This window comes from Pongo abelii, chromosome 5 (assembly GCF_028885655.2).
Source record: "Pongo abelii isolate AG06213 chromosome 5, NHGRI_mPonAbe1-v2.0_pri, whole genome shotgun sequence".
Classification (NCBI taxonomy): domain Eukaryota; kingdom Metazoa; phylum Chordata; class Mammalia; order Primates; family Hominidae; genus Pongo; species Pongo abelii.
In genome coordinates, this window is record NC_071990.2 from 80635489 (window position 1) to 80656471 (window position 20983).

At 38.8% G+C, this 20983-nt stretch overlaps 1 protein-coding gene across 1 annotated transcript in view; it reads right to left on the reverse strand.

Annotated features, from left to right (window-relative positions):
* Positions 1-19590, reverse strand: part of ELOVL4 (ELOVL fatty acid elongase 4) — a 32946-nt gene extending 13356 nt beyond the window's left edge. Inside the window, exon 1 of the mRNA XM_002817084.6 lies at positions 19014-19590. Coding sequence (XP_002817130.3) covers positions 19014-19113 — 100 coding nt within the window. The 5' untranslated portion in view covers positions 19114-19590. The remainder of the gene's footprint in view (positions 1-19013) is intronic.
* Between the last annotated feature and the right edge of the window lie 1393 nt (positions 19591-20983).

Below are 20983 nucleotides of genomic sequence, written 5' to 3' on the forward strand. Positions count from 1 at the left end.
GACAAACTCTCTGTTCTAGGTCACAGAGAAGCAGTTGCTGTGGTATCCTGTTCTTTTCCACAAACTTTAAGGCAAGTGCTGTTTTTCCCATGAGACTTATACAAAGAGCAAAAGTACTCTCATTAATGCCATACTCCATGTAACAAAGAAAGGAAGATAAATGTATCTGTGAGGAGATTTTAATTTCTAACATCACAGATTATCTCTCACCCTTACCACATACAGAATTCCTACTGACTTCAAAGAAAGTTCTGAGTAGCAGGTAGAGAAAAAAAATTAAAGAAATAAGTCCAAACCTCTGCTAGAAATTAAGAGTAAATAAAAGTGCTCATTCTTTTTGATGTACAGTGTGGTATGCTGTATCGTTTTCATTCAACAGAGAAATTTAAAGAGAGGACTACCACAGGAGAGAGGGAAAGAGACACTAGTGAGAAGCTGAGGATCTTACAATATGAAACACTAATAGAGGCCAACAGAAGAGTAAAAAAATAAAGAGAAACAGGAAATAACAGAGGCATCAGAGAAAGCACACAAGACCCTACCAGTAAGTAGACTGGTGACTGGGTTTTTTTTTTTTTTTTTTGCTTTTTTTTTTTTAAGAGATGGAGTCTCATTCTATTGTCCAGACTAGAGGGCAGTGGTGCACATATGGCTCACTGCAGCCTCCACCTCCAGGGCTCAAGTGATCCACCTGCCTCAGCCTCCTGAGTTGCTGATGCCACAAATTATAAGTAAATAAAAATGCTCATTCTTTTTTATGTATAGTGTGGTGCACTGTTGTTCTCTCATTCAACAGAGAATTTCCAAAAGAGAGAAGGAAAGAGGCACTAGTAAGAAGCCACCACGACCAGCTGACTGACTGAGTTCTAACACTGGCTCTGCTACTGTGCATAGGACCTTAGGAGCACAATCTATCTTCATTTCCTCCATCTATAAAACTGGATGGGAAGTAGGTGAACTAGATTAGTGCTTCTCTGGTTTCAATGAGAAAACGAATCACCAGGTTGGGGAGGGGGGCAGGTGGGCATGGTAAAAATGCAGATTTTGAGACAGTGGGTCTGATATGCAGCCCATTTCTTTTCTTTTTTGAGACAGAGTCTCGTTCTGTTGCCTAAGCTGGAGTAAAGTAGCATGATCTCCGTCCACTGCAGGCTTAGCCTCCTGAGCTCAAGCCATCCTCCCACCTCAGACTCTCAAGTAGCTGGTCCTACAGGCACACGCCAACACACCCTACTAATTTTTGTATTTTTTGTAGAGACAGGATTTTGTCATGCTGCCTAGGCTGGTCTCAAACTCCTAAACTCAAGCAATCCATCCACCTTGGCCTCCCAAAGTGTTAGGATTACAGGTGTTAGCCACCATGCCCAGCCCATGCAGCCCATTTCTAAGAAGACTACATTTTCCAGGAAGGTCTAACTGATGCTATGCCATTATTCCATGGACCATCCCCTTTTGAGCAGTAACAAACTAGATGATCATTTAGGTTTATTTTAACTTCTGAAAATTGTTACTTTTAAAAATAATTATTAGGAAGAAGAACAGACTAACAGTGAGGAAAACTGGATCAAGAAAATTTTAACTGGTCAAGGGACGCATTTTGCATGACCAGAGCACCTGCACATGTTACTATTCCATTACAGCACTCATTACACTGTCCAGTGACCTTCTTTTAAACTGTTTTCTCCCTGAAAAGAGGGGCTGGGTGTTTCATTCTTGTATTGCAAGGCCTATCAAAGTACCTAAAAATATATTTGATGAATAAATAAAGAGTAGATAATTTTTTCACATTATTCCTCTATTCTCTATCCTTTCTGCCAAATCCAAAAGTACATTTGTTGATATTCAAGGTTTCCTCAGTGTCCAAGAACCCTTCCTACAGCTTTTCCCAGATCCTCCTCTATGTTGGCATAATAACTTTATCCTCAAGTCAACAATTCATCAACCCAGTATTTAGTGAATAGTGTGCTCTATATGACCTTTTACTTCATTCCTTACTCCAGGGGAGAAAAGCAATGCCCTCACTTCTTTGCCCAACAATGCAAGGCATGCATCATTCAACAACCACTTAACAAATCCCTGTTTTCACCCTATAAAAGGCCACATTTTACACCATACCCTTCTCAAATTAGCCCTTCTAGTTCAGAAGGGTCAGAGAGCTTTCAAAACTTCAGCCTTCCAGGATTATCATGGAAGCTATAGTAACTGTCAACCCCTAATCCACAGTATAACAATTCCCAACCTTTTAATAATATTTGGATGAAATTCCTCCATGTCTTTACATGTTATAATACTATACAAGTTATGTTTGTCTTTCTGCATGTATTTGCATTAATATTTCCTTTAGTGCTTCTGATGAGATGCAAATATTCTATATTTCTTTCATATGTTTCCTTTTCCACTAAAAAGGGCTGTGTCACAATAGTGCCATACAATGATATGAAAATTCACCATTACTAACAGTTCCACCTAAGTTTTGAACCAAAAAAAAGTTGGGGGACTAAAACAGTAAAGGAAAATCAGGAATACTAATGCTTCATGTATTTTATGTAAACTTTAAATATATTAAATTATCCATATTTTCATTAACTCGAACGTTTAAAAATATATATTAATATTTTATGGCTAAATTAAATCCTCTAATTCATTTGGGCTATGTATTGAATCCAAATGTAGATTATACATATTAGCGCGACAGGAGATACATTTCTATTATGTTGTCAACATCCTAATCCTACAGTTATCAGTGGGATTCCATGTCATGAATTCATTAAGAAAAATGACTGAAAAACTTCGACTAAAATCCTACCTCTCCAACCACCACTGAAGTCAAACCCTGTCGCCAAATAGTACAAAGATCCAAATATGTTTTATGTAGCATTCTTGGGAATCTCTCTTTAGAAAGTTTTGGTGGGGTGGAGGGGGAAAAAAATGACACAAATATAAATGGACTCTTGTCAAATTTATCAAATTATCAAATTTGTTTATCAAATTATTTTTATATTTTATACTATTAATATGCTTATTAACATGTTTGTACCTTCATGTGTTAATAAATTTGCTCTTATTTTGAGCCTATTAACAATTTTAAGCCTTTCATGTTGTCATGTAAACCTTTATTTAAACTAGAATCATAAAATTTTAGATTTAGAAATGATCCCTTTATCTTAAAAATGAGATTCAGAGAGGTCAAGAGACTTGCCAATGCAGGTAAAGCAAGAGCCTCGTGTAACCTAGCAGCTGTTGTAGGCACTACTCAATCACCATGTACTTTAATCTTAAGGCAGAAAATTTCCCATCGATTTTTTTCTGAATTACAGGTACAAATGCTATATTTTAAGACTGTTCTTTCAAGGGAAAGAAAATAAGACAGACTTTTAAAAGTTCCCTCAATAGAAAGAATGACAAGAGTTACTCAAAGGAGCCAAGTCTTACACTTCCATTAGGTGCAGCATCTGGCAGACCTGGGACAGGATCATGAATGCTTCAAAGCCATGACACAGAATAAGGGAAAAAGACTAAAGACTAAAGCCTGGAAAAGAGAAAGAGGCCTCAGCAAATACTAAGAGAACTTATGAGAAATCAGATTTAATCTCCATTTTCAGGGAGTGGAATTAGAACCAACATAAGTTATAGGAAAGTAAATTTCACCTGAATTCAGGAAATTTCTAACCAGTGGGTTTTTCCCTTTTGTACATAGAAGGAGCTGTCTCCTTTGGTAATGGGTTTCTCATCATAGTTTTGAAAGAAATTTAAGCAAACCTAAAGCCAAATGTTATAGCAAATTGAGCTCAGGAGCAAAAGCCTTTATTTTAATTATGAGAATTACTAAGGCACATTACACCTTAACCCTTGTGGACCCTTAAAGAGTTAATAAATAGTTTGTAATGAAAATATTTTGAGACTGATTTTTAAAGCTTATGCCAAGTGGGACTGATTTAATGTGGTCAGCAATCATACAATTTTATCTTTATTAAAAGGCTACGTAATAATTATGTAACTATGTGTTTGTCAAAATTCAAAAACTGTTCACTAAAAGAAGTCAATTTTACTATTTGCATATTATTCCTTTATAAAAAATGAGGGGGCTGGGTGCAGTGGCTCACGCCTGTAATCCCAGCACTTTGGGAGGCCGAGGCAGGCGAATCACTTGAGGTCAGGAGTTCAAGACCAGCCTGGCCAACATGGTGAAACCCTGTCTCTACTAAAAATACAAAAAAAAATTAGCCGGGCGTGGTGGTGTGCGCCTGTAATCCCAGCTACTCAGGAGGCTAAGCAGGAGAATTGCTTGAACCTGGGAGGTGGAGGTTGGAGTGAACTGGGATCACGCCACTGCACTCCAGCCCGGGTGACAGAGAAAGAGAGAGAGAGACTCTTTCTCAAAAAAAAAAAGACGAGTCTACCTGAAATGGGGTTTCCCTTGAATATCTTCCACCAATAAGTTTTTATTCTTAATCTAATTTTTATCTTAAGATCACATAGCATGGTGGAATAGATGGAACAGACTCCAAAGTCATATACTACTCCTTTGCAGCAAAGTGATTTTGGCCAGATCACTTGGTCCCTGACCTCTCAATGCTCAACTAGTAGAGGAAGAGACAGACATGAGAATTCAACTGCTATGCAGTGTGATGAGTGTAATGTCAGAGGAGTGTCTTACGTACAGTGGTAGGACAGAAAAGGGGAGAAGGCAGGGTTTAAACACAGACATTTGAACTTTTTTTCAAAGAAGAGGAATTTGACAAGCAGACAGGGAGAAAAGCCTTTTTTCAGGGGGCAGAATTAGAAAGACCTACAAAAGCTCCCTTAGTACAATGACAAGATATATGTAAATGAGAATATCTGAATACCCTGAGAGAACTGAATGTATAAACAGCCCAGAAGCAAGAAATAAAACAATCTGGAAACTAAGCAGACGTGATGGAGAGGATATATACAAAGGAAGAGGGCAGGAAATGACTGTGATGATCCCCTAGGAGGTCTTACAAACTACACTGAGGATGCTGGAATTTATCATGTAGATAATGAAGAGATATTTGATTGTTTTTGTTTGTCTGTTTTTTTTTGAGACTGGGTCTGGCTCTGTTGCCCAGACTAGAATGCAGTGGCATGATCTCAGCTCACTGCAACCTCCACCTCCAGGGCTTAAGTGATTTTCGTGCTTTAGCCACCCAAGTAGATGGGACTACAGGTGTGTGCCACAACACCCAGCTAATTTTTGTGTTTTTTGTAGAGACGAGGTTTCGCCATGTTGCCCAGGCTGGCCCTGAACCCCTGAGCTCAAGCAACCCAACTACCTCAGCCTCCCAAAGTGCTGGGATTACAGTCATGAGCCACCATGCCCAGCCAGTTTTGGCTTTTAAAAGATCATGGTAGAGGCAGTGGGGTGTGGACTGAGGGGAAGGGGATATGTCAAGAGGTAGGAAAACCAGCTGCATCAGTGGTTCTCAACACTTGTCTACTACTAGACTACCCATGTAAGAATCACGTGCTTGTTAAAATTATAGATTCCCCGGTCCTACCCCAGACCTACTGAATCGAAATCTCTGCAGGTGGGACTGGACACTATGATCTGAGCTCCCCCGGATGATTCTGACAGGCAGGCAGACGTGGAGACCACTAGAATGTAAGAGATGATGGAAACCTGGGGTCAGGGAGCTGCGCTGGCAATGAACAGGATAGGTAGATATGAAGGTTTCATGGGTAAAATCTACAGACTCCACGACTGTTGTGGATGTGAGAGAAGAGAGTCAAAGAAAAGTTCAGGATTACTGCCAGATTTCTGGTCTATCTGGCAACACAGACAGTGAAGTCATGATCCAGAACAGAGTAAAGGAAGAGGAGCAGATCTGGGAGAAACTGATCATGTGAATGTTAAACATCTCGCATCTGAGCTACTTTTGGGACAGCTAGGTGGAGGCGTCCAGTAGCCTCTGGAGCTGCAGAGGAACTGCCAGGGCTGTGGACACACAGAGGGGTCACTGACAATCACAATCACACCAGAGTTTGAGGTCACAAGGGAAGGAGCATGTAGAGTGAGAGAATAACATGAAAAAGGAATGACTCTGAGGACAGTTGAAGATGAGTGGGTGAAATGGCAGCAAATAAGCCAGAGAGGCAGGAAAAGAGAAAACCATGTCACAAAGACCGAGAAATTTCCAAAAGGAAAGGGTGCAGAACAGAATCTATAGCTAGAGAACCAACTGTTGTTCCCTTTTCTTTTTATAATGAGGAAATAGTTACTTCATAGGGTTAAGATGTGATAACTAAATGAACCAAAGTATGTGAAGGTTCCTAGCACACATGGACACCATGACGTCATGCATTCCCTTTTGCTGCAGCCTATTCTCTCCCAAATTTACATCTTCACAAAGTATGTCTCACGTCAGAGATAATCTGAGCCCCTCCCCTTAAAAGTCAAGCCCCTCAATGTCTTCCAGGATTTTTCTTTTCAACCTAGAGAGTTCTATATTCTGAATACGGACTCTCAAATCAGACTTACCAGCATTAGACTCCTCACTTACCAGCTGAATAAACCCAAGAAGTTACTTAGTGCCCCTGGCCTTATAGATGATAGAAGGGCTGTTGTGAGGAATAAAACAATATGTATACAGCATCTGACACAGTGTCAGAGTTCAATAATTTTTGGCATTTCATTACTATTGACACTGATCAACCACTAAATCCTCCTCTATCTTCAAAGAGAAGAGTTAAACCAAATTAAATAAAAATTACCATGAATAATTAAACTTAGAAGAGTTTACATTGAGAAGAAAAAAACATTTTATGACACAGACTAAGAAGACATTTTATAATTCTGTATTTATTTATTCAGGAGATAAAATACATAAAAATTCTCACTCTGATTTTTCAAATTATTTAGAGAGGCTATTTTTAAAAACTCCTTTTCATGACAATATAAACCAGATTTTAATAAATAATAAAATGCCTGTAATCTAACAGTTTTCAACTAACCCAAATAACTTCTACTTAATATACAAACAACTATAATTAATACTTACAACGAATTATCAGTATGTTTATTAAAGCAACTTCCTTAAAAACCTCTAATAGACCTATTTTTTTTCTGATTTCTTTTAAAGCTTTTTGCAACTCAGGATCTCCACCAGTCAGAACGAACTATCTTCCCCAAGTAAGCTAAGCTAGTAAAGTTTTACTATAATCTCCCAAAAGAAAAAACAGTAATTAAAAAAATTTTAGAACATCCAAACCCCTAGAAGAACTAAAGAAAAGGTATACAAGAATACAGTAGGAAATCATCTTAGATGATGGCAAGGGGAGTCACATGGAGCAGAGGCAGCTTGATACAGGGAGAGGGACAAGACTTGAATTAAAAACCTAAATTCTAGCTCTGTCATTTATTTTCTAGCCCCATAATGATGAACCTGAAACTCAGAGCCACTATTTTCGCATGTGTAAAGTGAAGGTGATGATAAGATTAACCAAACCATTGGCCCTTTTGATTCAGGTAAAATGAGCAACAGTTACTGATCAATATAATATGGTTCTAGAAGACACAGAAAATTCCTGTTAGGATAAAAAATAATTAAATCTAAATACATCTATCATTTGATTTTTACATTAATAACTTAAGCATGTTTAAAAATTCTTCTTTTTCCATAACAGTACATAGTAGTAGATTGCAAAACAAATTAGGAATACTCCATTCCCTTGTTATTCAAAGTAGAGTTCATGCACCAGCAGAAAACCATCACCTGGAACCTTAAAAGAAATGCAGAATCTCAGGCCTCACCCCACAACTACTAAATCAGAATCTGCATTTTAATAAGATTTCACAGTGACTTAACACATTAAAGTCTAAGGAGCACTGCTCTGGTCTACTCAGAAATGTGAGCCTACTTTAACATGTAATTAAGTCACAAAATAAAGTTGACTTGATTTCTTCCTAGATTCTATCTGAATAAATCAGCCACTTCCTCATCTTCTAAAACCATCTATATTTGTTTAATCTACCATAAACAAAAGAAGAACACAAGTCTAACAATCGCTAAATATTGAGCAGTTTCAGGAGTATATTCAAGACACCAAGAAGTCTGTACTATATTATTCCCTAAAACTATCCATCCTTTAATTTGTTAAAACCAACAGTTGCAAATTAATTCCTTTTTTTTTAAACATCTGGCTACTGATCACCACTAATATACCAAGTGATATGAAAAATCCATTTGCCTTTACTGATTACACAAAAAGGTTACCTATTAGTATGTCACACTGTACACTGCAAGTACCCCAAAGGGTAACTGTAGTCTTTTTCTTAAGGAAATAGTCAATGTCTTCCTCCATTTCTTATAAATGTCATGAGGGCCAATGCTACAGCCCTTGTTCCTTGCTGTGTCTCTGTTAACAATGCCAGGTATGTAAGAGTCTTCAAAACATTTGTTAAAAGAAATTTTCAACGAAAACTGTAGACAACGGTTGTCAAAAAGAGTCTGGGAAAGAGCTTATTTCTAACAAACGGAGTAAACTCTATACACCTTAAAGGCCTCTCCTAGGTTCAAATCTAAAATGTGATGCTTAATATATTCCTCAAGCCATGTCTATCAGTGAGGTGAAAAAGGCAGAACTAGAAGAGAAGGGCCCTTCAAATACAACTGGACAAATGAGGCAGGTAATGAACAATCTGAGACACACTCTAGAAATAAACAGATCCTGAAGGTGGTGGGTGAAGAATAGTATGATCAGTTTCCTGTATAGTCAGCATGATTAGCAGGGAAAATTTCTGTTCTAACCCCTATGTACTCAAAAAAGAGGATGGAAGGTTTGAGTTTGGAAGAGCAACTGGATGAATGAGAGGAAAGGGTAGCTTTTGCAGAATGCAGGGGTAGACAAGGCAGAGGCTGGGCTAAAAAATGGCAAAGAAGTCAGAATGTGATGGGCAGACAGGAGGGAACAGAGACCTTCACCAGTGAAAGAGGGGAAAGCTGCAATGTCTCAAGGTATGAGGGAGCAGGTGCCCTGAGAGTCATTCAGCACAGGGTTAAAACAAGATGTTTCCTCTAACTCAGTTCTGTAACAGTTACCCAAGAGCCTGAAAGAATGGAGGACAGAGTTAAAAAGCAGAGGGAAAAAGAATTTTCGTTGCAAGTTTGCCTGAATAGAGATCATAATAATGGTAGAAAGTGAGCGAAATTATAAAATTTCCTAGAGCAAGCAAAAAATAAGAACAGATTCAGAAGCTGTAAAGGAGAAAAGACAGTTAACACAGATGAGAGAATCAATGTGTGATTCAAGCTGAAGGCTGGTTGCCCTGGGATTTAATTTGACAGCGTTAGTATTAGATGAATCAGGTTCAGGGAAAGTCAGTTTGCTCACCTGGAAAATGGGGATAATAACAGAACCTAGCCCAATGGAATATGAGGACTAAATGTGATAATACATATAAAACACTGGACACAGTGCCTGACACTTAGTAAGCATCCAATAAATGTTCACTATTATTACTGGGCAATAAAATGGTATTTATTGAATAAATAAGTAGGCTATGTTGCATCATAAAAAGGTCACTGTTGGGAAGGAGACAGATCTTGATCCTAGTCCAGCTCTGTTATTTTCTAGCTATGTAGCTTTGAGTCTATTTCTTCATCTATAGATGGTTAAATAATATCTAACTTATAGAGATGATCTGAAAATTAAATATAAGGTGTATAAAATACAGTACTACAGCATCTTAAAATGGTCCTATACTAAATGCTCAATAAATCGTAGTGAGTTTCATCATGTGCAGATGATATCTGGTTTCAAACTCCTGACCTCAATGATCCACCCGCCTCGGCCTCCCAAAGCGCTGGGATTACAGGCGTGAGCCATCGCACCCAAGTGCAGGTGATGTCCAAATTCATGACTTCAGAAAATGGCCTATTCACAAAAGCCAGTTCATAGGGGAAAAGGAGACAATTTCAAGGGAGAAAATATATCTCAAGAGAGAGAGCTGAAGAATGTTGCCTCGTTTCCTGGAAGCCAAAATCAGAATACAAGTAGTTTCCTTCTCTCCCTGTTTCCAAATTTTGCTGGGCTTCTCAGAAAAAGTAGTCATAAAACTTAATCTGGGAGTTCCAAGTTCAACCATCCACCCAGTACTACCAATGAACTCAAAGCTTTAAGAACATTGAAATGGTGTTTCCCTTTAGCAAAAAAGATGGAAGATACCATTAGAGTGTGTGAGTTAATGGGAACTTTAGCCAAAATCTTCCCTTGACTCTAACAGTTCTATAAGTTGAATAGCCACTGGGTAAAATACTGTTAGTCCTGAATGAATTTCATTATCCTTTCACTAACAAGTTTCTAGCTCTTGTATTATGCAATTTGGCAAATACTTTCATAATTCACTTTGAATACACTTTTTTTAAACAATCCTACACCATCATATGGAAGTTAACCATCTTCTCAGGCTAAATATCACATTTTGTATTTTACATATATTCACATATTTGTGTATGTATATAGTATATGAATAAATATCACTTTGTAGTTTAATCTCATATACCAACCTTTATAGTACCTTTGAATATTTAGATGTCTTTCTTTAGATGATCTCTGGTAATATTATGACTGTTCAGATTTAGTATTCTAAACAGTGATACTTTGTAGATAACAGTAAAAGAAAAGGTAAAATAAAAGAGAAACATAGATTACAGGCCTGATTATTTCTTTCTTGCTTGGCTAGTGTGATGGGAAGAAAAGAGCACTGGGCTAGGGACAAAACAACCCATGCACACTCATTTGCACTATGGTGACCACCTATAAAAGTTACTTAACTTCTGTAAATCTCAAGGACTTCTAAATATATGGAAAAAATGCCTTCAAGGCCTATCTCCCAGAGTTATTGTGAAGTTCTTGGTAAAACCATAAAGAAAAATACAAAGCTAAAGTTTTCTTTCTTGTTATTTGCTACTTTCTAGCCACTTGGATTTTTTTTAAGCCAACAGCTATATATAAACAGCTATACATATAAACAGCTCTTTATAAAGTCATTTTAGACTGAAAAAATAAAGAAGAATTGACTGTTTTACCATTGAGCACTGAAGAGATCATTTCTACAGGTGCTAATGTATTAATTTTATAATATATGAAATTCTTGCATTGCGGTAAAAAGAAAAGCACATAACATAAAATATACTGTCTTAATCATTTTTAAGTATACAGTCCAGTATCATTAAGCATATCCACATTGTTGTGAATCTCTGGAACTTTTCTATCTTGAAAAACTGAAACTCTATACCTATTAAACAAGTCTTCAGTTCTCCTTCTCCCCAGGCCCTGGCAAACATCTTTCTACTTTCTGTTTCTATTAATTTGACTACTTTATTTATTTATTTATTTATTTATTTATTTATTTATTGGGCCAGGATCTTACTCTGTCACCCAGGTTAGAGTGCAGTGGCACAATTATGGTTTACTGAAGCCTTCACCTCCCAGGTTCAAGTGATCCTCCTCCCTCAGCCTTCTCAATAGCTGAGACTACAGGCATATGGCACTATGCCTGGCTAATTTTTAATATTTTTTTGTTGCCCATGTTGGTCTTGAACTCCTGGGCTCAAGTGATCCTTGAGCTTCCACCTCTCAAAGTGCTAGGATTATAGGCATGAGCCACTGGGCCCAGCCTGAATTTGACTACAGTAGAGGGGCCATATAAGTGGAACCATAATGCCACATACATAATTATCTTTTTGTGACTAGACTATTCCACTTAGTATACAAGGTTCATCTATGTTGTAGCACATGTCAGAATTTCTTTCCTTTTTAAGACTGAATAATATTCCATTGTATGTATATACCACGTTGTGTTTATCCATTTATCCATCAATGGACATCTGGGTCGTTTCCACCTCTTAACCACTGTGAATAATGCTGCTATGTACATGTGTGAAAAAATATATAAAATTAGTTAAAAACACACATCTGTGCTCACGTTTTTGTTTGATAAGTGAATAAAAATGAAAACAGAAAAGCTTGCTCCTTGGAATTCTGCAGTTCAAAATCACAAATGCTTTTATGTGATTATACCTGACAGTGAGTAACTGATTCCCTCAATGGACTAATGCATTTGTCTTTCAAATTTCAAAAATTTTACTCTAATACAATATAATCATAAATAAAACATCATACTAAGGTATTTGTTTACAAATGGTAATATTTCATGAAGAAAAATATATGGCAAAAAATTTTAAAAATTTGTATTTTGATTAGTTAAGGAACATACTTATACCAAAACCATTTAGTTTCTTTTGTTTTCTCTTCTGTAAGACCTACACATTTTTATCAATTTTACAAAAATCTTAAGCCATACTTCCAAACTTAAGTAAAAAATCCCCATATATAAAGTGTTTATAATAGAAAATCATTTGTAATGATGTATGTTAAAATTTCACATTTTCTATTGGAAAAATATGAAGACTGAGTTTAGACTGATATCTAGGCTGCTGTTTTAGATGTTATAAGCATTCAATAAACTAAGCCTTAAAGGTTATGTAGTTCAACCCTCTCACAGCGCAGGTAGAAATAAGAGACCCAAAGAGTCATGAATAACTTGCCTAAAATGACATAATATGCCATCCTCAAAAGCTGAGTATCACAAAATAAATGTAATATATAATTGAGATAATTTTATTCTTTAATATTATTGCTACTGTTTTTGATAAAATAGTTGGCTCTTGGTTATTCAAGGAATCCAGATAATTAAATAGATATAGTGTTACAGCAACAAAAGCAATGTTATTTCAAAACAGACACTTAAATATCTGTATACTTTTGTTTCTCTATTCCTCTACCTATTTCTTATAAAGCAAATTTTAAAAAGTAAAAAGGACTAAATAAGAATTTGTTATTGGTACTATTTAGGCAGTGATGATAACAGTTTTGCTGGAAAAAAATTTTACTTACTACAAAGAATGAGGTTTCTGAATCCCTGATAAATGTATATTTATTTGAAATTGCTTTACCTATTCCAAGAATAAAGAAAGTGACATCTATATCTAGACTTTTAGAGTCAGGTAGGACCTTACAGATTACCTAATTTAACCCTCTTAATTTACAGAAGAACAATGCTGAGAATTGGGAAGGCAAAGGAACTTGTCCAAACTCTTACAGCAAATCAGCAGCAGACCAGAACTAAAACCTAGGTCATCTAAATCCCAGTCCAGAATTCTTCCCATTCACTATACCACACTGCCCTCCTCACCTCCACACAAAGCAATGCTTCTGCATAGACAATGAAGAGAACAATCATATCTGATTTTATATGTCTTAGAATCTTCATTTTTTATCTGTTTTGTGCTTCTAAATGACTTAATGGCCTGATTTACTCATTAAATTTAGTGAACAGCAACTGAATTAATGACCAACTGATAAAAAAAAATCATTCTTTTAAAAAACTCTCTGGCTGGGCACAGTGGGTCATGCCTGTAATCCCAGCACTTTGTGGGGCTGAGGTGGGCAGATCACATGACACCAGGAGTTTAAGAGCAGCCAGGGCAACATGGTGAAATCCCCGCTCTACAAAAAACAAAAAGAGAAACCTTCTATAATTTAGTGTGGTCTAAAGCCTTATTCATGTTTAGCAACCACAATATATCATGATTCAACATTATGCTAGATTAAGAGGGTCATCTCCTGATACATATCATATCAACAAATACATGTGATAATCTCTGATGTTGGAGAGAAAGATACAACGGAGTGAAGTGGTAAATAATAACGAAAGTTTAAACAGTTTGAGACTAGGGTCATAGAAGGAATGGCACAGGAAATACATGAGTAATTACTAAAGACAATGAGCTCCTGTGAGACAACAACTTGCTCCAGGGTACCATAAACAAGAAAGGCTTTGCAAAGGAGGACTATTGTACTGGGTTCTGGTAAAAGGTATCTGGAGAGGTAAACGGGGAAAAGGTGGGTAAAGGCAAGGGGAATGGTGGGATGAGAAACATAAAGGTAGACATGTATACATTTTACTCAAGGGTCAGTGAGTTATCCCAGTTGGCTAGAGCTGCAGGTCTTTGGGCAGGGGAATACTGAAGGATCAAGCTAGAAAGTTAATGTGGACCTTGGCTTTAAAAGGCCATGTGTTTCCTCCCATCTCCTTTCTGAAATCCAAACCCACATGATTTTAAAATATATATTCTAATGGAAAATAAAACAATAGTACCTTCGTTTGTTAATAGGCAAAATATCCTGATAAAGAAGAGGAAAAAAACCATCTAAAGCGAAAAAAGATAGACTGTTACACTACTTATTTCGGTGTGCTAATATATGCCTAATTCAGAATAATAAGTGGCTCAATAAATGAAAAATACTTATGTTAATAATGTTAAATCATTTACAGGTGACATTATCCACAGGACTTGAGCAAAAAAATAAGAAAACAAATTGAATTTTTAAAGGATGACCAAGTGCTCTGTGGCTCTTAAGTTTACAAAAGTGCCATCTGATATAATTATCTGCATAATTCTTAAAACTTTGTGTTCCTAAGCCAAAGAATCTAAGTTAAAATAGTTTAAACTGTGTCCTGACACCAGTTTTAGAATCTGCATTGTTTACCCTCCTAGAATTCCATCTGCAATAGGATGTTTTACTTTATGCTATCATTGGGGAACGGACAAGAGCATTAGCTATTAAAGTCTAGCAGTCTGCCACCAAAAATCAGACTGTGGTGAAGGAAAAGACAATAAAAACCAAACCAAAACAAAAAACCATAAAATGGCATGGACATCCCAGAGGCTTCAGAGAGCTTATGAGTAAAGGATAATTAGGACCTCACTGAAAACAGTGACCAAGGGAGATCCCGTGTTAGGAGCTGGTGATGTTTCTTTCTTTTTTTTTTTTTTTTTTTTTTTTAATTAGCTGCCTACAACTTGAATCAGAATGTCTTTTCTCAAAGAAACATTCAAAGAAAACTGTGTTACCAGGCTAAGCCAAACAAATAAACCTATTTTAGGTAATAATATAGATGAAAAACTAAACATTAACTGTGACAAATAATAAAATTAATGTAAGCATACTGTACAATATTTAAAATACATGCTCCTCTGGGGCCTAGCAATCCCTAAGACAAACCTGCTTTTACTTCAGCTTATTTGAGCTGAGTTAAACATCCCCTCCCACTAGCCCCCAGCTTCATCAAACCTGGATGACTCACTGGCCTGACCCTTAAGCACCTTCCCAGTTTCCATGGTTTTCAGTCAAGCTGTTCCCCTTGCCTTTGACACCTTTTGCTCTAGTATGCCTCTCCAAATACTCTGACAGTACTCACATCAACTCCTCATTCAAGGGCAGAGGGAAGTAAACTGCGATGAAACAGCTAAAATATTCTAAAAACAACCTGTATATTCCTTTCAGTTAGGAGAAGTAGAGATGAGAAGAGCAGGGAAGGACTTTTCTGATCTTCCCTAGGCCCCAGCTAGGCCTGAGTCTGACAGATCCCACTGCCTCCAGACCATGATATCAAGGAAAGGGGAATGACAGTGACCTCCTAGACTTTGCAAGCTGCATGAAGGCAGTGACCAAGTGTCCTCCTTTCCTCCCCAGAGCCTAGAACTGTGCCTGTACATGGCAAGTAAATACTGAAAGAAATGGTATCATAAGCCTGGCTTCCACATTTCGTCATCCTACAGCTCTCCTCCCTCTTCCTGTACCACTCATCCCTTCTCCTTTCTGACCCCTCCAAAGTGAATTCAAGGACCCAGCAAGTTATGTTCTAACTGCAACTACCAAGTAGACAATTTTTTTCACCAAAATGCGGGGTACTGCATCTGTGAAAAGAGGGCCAATGCCAATCATTACCACTCCCAACCAACAGACAGCACCCATACCCTGTGAACAACAGCTATTTAGAAACAAATGGTCACAAGATATATGGCCTCACAGGAGACACCTGGCTTTACTGTAAGCATCCTACTAACTCTCTAGGGTGTTTATATGCTAAATGTCAGGTATGCAAAAAAGCTATTGAACATTTATTAAAAGCATGAATAAATGAATAATGTAGATAAGTTGGGTATTCATCGATTGGGGAATATTTAGATTCATCAGTTTAAAAAATGTATATACAACTTTTATTAGATACATACTTTGTGCCTAGGACTCCAATCCTAATAATTTAAATGTACTCATGAAGTGAAAGAATAGAAGAAAAAAACTAACATGATGACATGGAATACCTACTCTAATACTAACAACTAGTATAAAGTCCTACACCAGCCTATAATTTAATATAAACCAACGCTAATTTCCTCGTTCAAAATGTCTACAAATATAGAGAAATAAAAATTACTTTTGTTGTTTTTCTAAAAGTACAGCTCTTTCAAAGTTTCAATTCCAATGTACAAAGTGTTAATACTATAGTAAAAGTAACATTTTTGTTGTTAACATTATTATGGACCATATTTTGTATTTGCTACATATGTGCCTCTGAAAAGCCCAGTTTTCAGACATTGCTTTGGATATGTTTGGATATTTAAAGCACCATTTGATATAACAGCACAAAATGGCATTTAATGAATTAATAAAAGAATGAAAGAAGCATGTAACTACAGCACTAGGAATGAGAGCAGCCAAGGACAAGGAGCCTACTTCATTTCTTGCTCTCCCTCAATAATTTGCATCCTTTCACCACACTCATCACTATTGCTCAAGACCATCTTTCTATCCCGCCCATTTTTGTTTCCCCTTCTTTCCAAACATCTGACTCACCAACTTTTGTTTAACCTTATCTAATAAGCTACTTTTCTACTTTGATATCCCCCACCCAGATTTTCATCAAATTATGCTGAGAGGTGGAATCAGAGCAGAGTGAATGAGTCCAAAAAAAAAAAAAAGGAACACGAGGAGCATAGAATGAGGGAGAGTAAACGTAAATGGGACACCACAGACTTCAGGTCTATTCGGCCTGGACCTGAAAAATACTCCTCCTCACACAGCAGTACAGCAGAACAGACTATATCCACTAAGCCTCTCTGTTGGTTAAGAAATACCATCTGCCTACATAAGGTAGCTCATTACAGAAAGCAAGGAAGCAGTCTCAGGTTTCGTAAGTGGATAGTCAAAGCATAGGCAAATACCTTCCTTGGGCCTGCTAGTGAGAGGTCACTCGAGTTCTAGGGCTACTCTCACTTCTCAGGCTTGGCCCACAATATTATATTATTTTATATATCCTCCAAAGCCTAGTAGCAAGCTTTCACATGCGGCAACTGCACAAAATTTCCTGTTTCATCTGTGTGTGTGTGTGTTTTTTTTTTACACAGACATCATCAGGAAGGAATTCACCATCACAGAAAGGTGTATTCTACCTTTGCCCTCAATTTTTCCTTCTGAGACTCAAGAGATGGGAAAGCTCCGGGATAGGATAGGAATGACAGGACTGAGAACTCCTGGGTGTGGCTCTGGCTATATGGAGACTGGAGGATCTCAACAGAGTCTAACTCCTAGGTATGCGAAGTGCTATTACCTGCTAAAGAACTTGTCTGATGTTCAGCTCTATACAATTGTGTAATGGGAAGCCCTGATGCAACGTTTAAAGAACCGAAATCACAGACATGAAGGTAAGGGCACATCTTTCCCAGTTTTTGCAGGTACAGCGTAACATCAGTGTAACAACACACAGAAAAAAAAAAAAAACTTGAAGAAATACTCCATTGAAAACTGCCTTTTAACCATTTTCAGCTGTAATGGCTTATTAAATAGCTATTTCCCAGTGTCAAAGTTGAGATCTTCTGAAAAAGAACATACTTTTCTAAAGAAGTGAATGCAGTATTAATGTCAAATAATCATTTTGTCTCTCACAAAAATAATTCCAGCAAACGTTTTTCCACAACATAAGCCCTATGTATCGGACTACATTCATGCTGTAACCACTGTCTAATCTGTCTAATTTACTCTAACAATAAACACAAAAACTACATGAGTACATTTTCATTTCGAAGTGGGGAAGGCAGAGTCATAAGATGGAACGTTAATATCCTTCACTGATAGGATGCAGTGTGATACTGCAAAAGGACCAGAAAAATTGACATCGTAAAATCATTTCTGAAATCCTTTAAACCTTATTTTAGATATCAAAGACTTTTAAATGCTTTAAAATCAAAAGCAGCGAAGCAAATGAAGAAATAAACAGTAAAATGTAAAAACATAATATCACAATTGGACGCTAGGAAAGCTGCATAAATCAAACAATTGACAGCCCTGCCAAATTAACTGCAACAGCTAAAGAAAAGTTTGCTGATTTAAGAACTGTATATGTGTAGGCATCTGGGACAACCTCTAGGTGTTGCTGTAGAGACCCCCTTCCTAAAGACTGATTTCTTCCCCGGTGTTTTGGCCTCCCCCTCCCCCTGACTGCACTGCAGTGCGCAAAGCCATTATAGACAATCACTTCAAACATATTTGCTGTTGAAAATGCCTCGGAAACTAACATTCTTCAAGGTTCAAGGAGCCAAACAATGTTATTTTACTTTTCAGTCCAAATTATACTATAGGTGAAGGAGCTAGATAGAAGAAAAGATTAGCAGGGTTGTGTCAAAGCAACCAGGAGGCTGAAGAAACCTCCTGTACCTTCAGCTGCCCCTGAAGCCCTCCTTCCTCCCCAGCCCGCTCTCCATACAAAATAGGACTAAATGTTAAAAGGAATCCTGTGCACGGGGAAGAGTGAGGCGAGCTCGGGAGATGTGGGAGCACAGGGTGGGGCGGCTCCTGCGAGGAGTTCCTAGCTGCACAGGCTCCATCTGATATGTCAGCTCCCGCATCCGAGATGGAGGGAGCTCAGAGGAAAACCCTGCGAGTGTCGGGGGAGGGGAGGCCTTAACATTCGGATCAGATTAACCAGTGCTCAACCGCAGTGCCCGCGCCGGCCCCTCCGCTGATCCGCAGCATCCGAAAGCCGCAGGGCGCGGGGGCCTGTGGGGCCGGGCCCGGGCGCTACGAGGCCAGGGGCCGGTGACCCCCCGCGGGGGACCAAGCGAGGATGGGGAAGTCAGCGGCTTTACCTGCGATGGACCAGGTCCAGCGGTAGAACTCTACCGTGTCGTTCAGTGCCGTGGACACTACGTTTAGGACACTACCCGGCTCCGAGTCCAGGAGCCCCATCGCGGCGATGAGCGGGCGCTGGCGGCAGGAGAAAGCAGAGACCCCGAGAGAGGGCTGACCCCGGAGGCGGTGGCGGCCGACGGGGCGAGCGGCGGCCGGGGACCCCTCTAACGGCGGCGGCCCGGCTGCGTCTTCTCCTGCTCCTCGAGGCGCCGCGACGACGGGGATGCGGCAGAAGGCAGGGCCAAGCGGAAGGCGTCGTCAAGGTTCCCGGGAGAAAGACTAGGAGGTGGAGGAGGCCCAGCCGCCAGCACAGTGCGCTGCACCAGTCTGCAGCCTCGCGCCGCAGCCCCTCCAATCTCCTCAGCCGGCGTCACGTGGCCGCGCGCGGGGGCGGGGGGCCGGCCGCCCCTCCTCCCTCCCTCCCTAGTATTGGGACTCGCGGGCGTAGGGATGCTGCGCTCAAGGATGCGACGCAATACGAGCTCGCGCAGGCGCGCGCGGTCGCGCGGGAGCGGGACACCTGGGCCCCTCCTTGGCCCCTCCTTGGCCCCTCCCCGCACAAGTCGCCTCATTAGCCTTTCCCGCCCCTGTCCCGGGCATCGGCCCCTGCGGAGGAGTTCACCGCCTCCCCACGGGTGACTTCTTATCCACCCCGGACACGTCCTGGGAAACAGGACACGGGAAGACTGGGTGTTCTGTGGGCAAAGGTGGGGTAGGCGTGGTGCTTTGGTCCTTACCTGACACTCACCTCGATTTCACTTGTGTTCCTGTTTCTTTGACCTCCACCAGCACATGCCTGTCACCATGACAAGAGAAGTGCATGTGTTATGCCTCTGAAGAAGTGAAGGGTATTTGTCTTCCATGCTTCAGCGATGGAGAATAGACTTTGGGGTCGACCCATGAACAAATCAACATATAATTGAATGAACGCTTGCATGTGTTTTGTAGACTCTTTTACTATACATGGAATGAACAAAGCAATATAATTGTGCTAAATTAGGCCATTAGTAGTTCAGAGAAGAGGGAGAACCGAGAAGGGCTTACAGGTGAAGTCCGCTTGAACCTGAAGAAGTTGAGGTGAATCTGAAAAAGGTAATCGCTCAAGAGGCAAAGGGCAATTTAGTGTAGAGAGGAAAACAAAGTAATTGTGGCTATTTTGAAAAATTGTTTAGATAAGGTATAGGAGAGCCTACCCTTGAAAAATAAAAAAAAACACACTACTTGCAATTCATAATTTGATGGTTTCTCACATAAAACAAGATTTTTGAGAATAGTCCAATAACCTTTTCATCTACTTGTTTTTTAAATGTCACCTACTTGTTTAACCTTTTCTCCACTTGCTTATTTTGGATGCTACATTTTAAAGACCAGTGAGTCAAGTGTCTTATTGTTCCTGCCCTTTCACACTGTTAATGTGAATACTATCTTTTATCATACTGAAATGATCTATTTCCCAATTGACCTGGTTATATATTGTCTATATTTTATATTGGAAGCATCCTAGATGGTAAGAATTATTTTTGGTTGCTTGATGAGTACCTAACCCAGTGCTATAAACAGTAATTAATAAATATTTATGATGACAAAAATATAACATGTCTTTCAGAGAATAATAAGGATTATTGTTAGTGGCAGGAACTTTATTGCCTAACTAAAGCAAACACAGACAGACTTCTTTAAATGCCCTATTCTTGAAATTAACCAAATAAAATGTAATTTATTAATTTGCCAAATATATTTGCAAAACTAAAGTTTTCTGGATTGGAATGACAATTTCTCAAGTCTCAATCCTAAATTATGTGTAACAGATTCTAGTAGCTATATGAAAAGAAGAAATCCAGTCAAGTCTCTTCATTTAGGGAGTGGATAAATACCCATTCATTTACGCTGATGATCTAGCAAAGTTCGGATTAGTTCGAGCTTCACC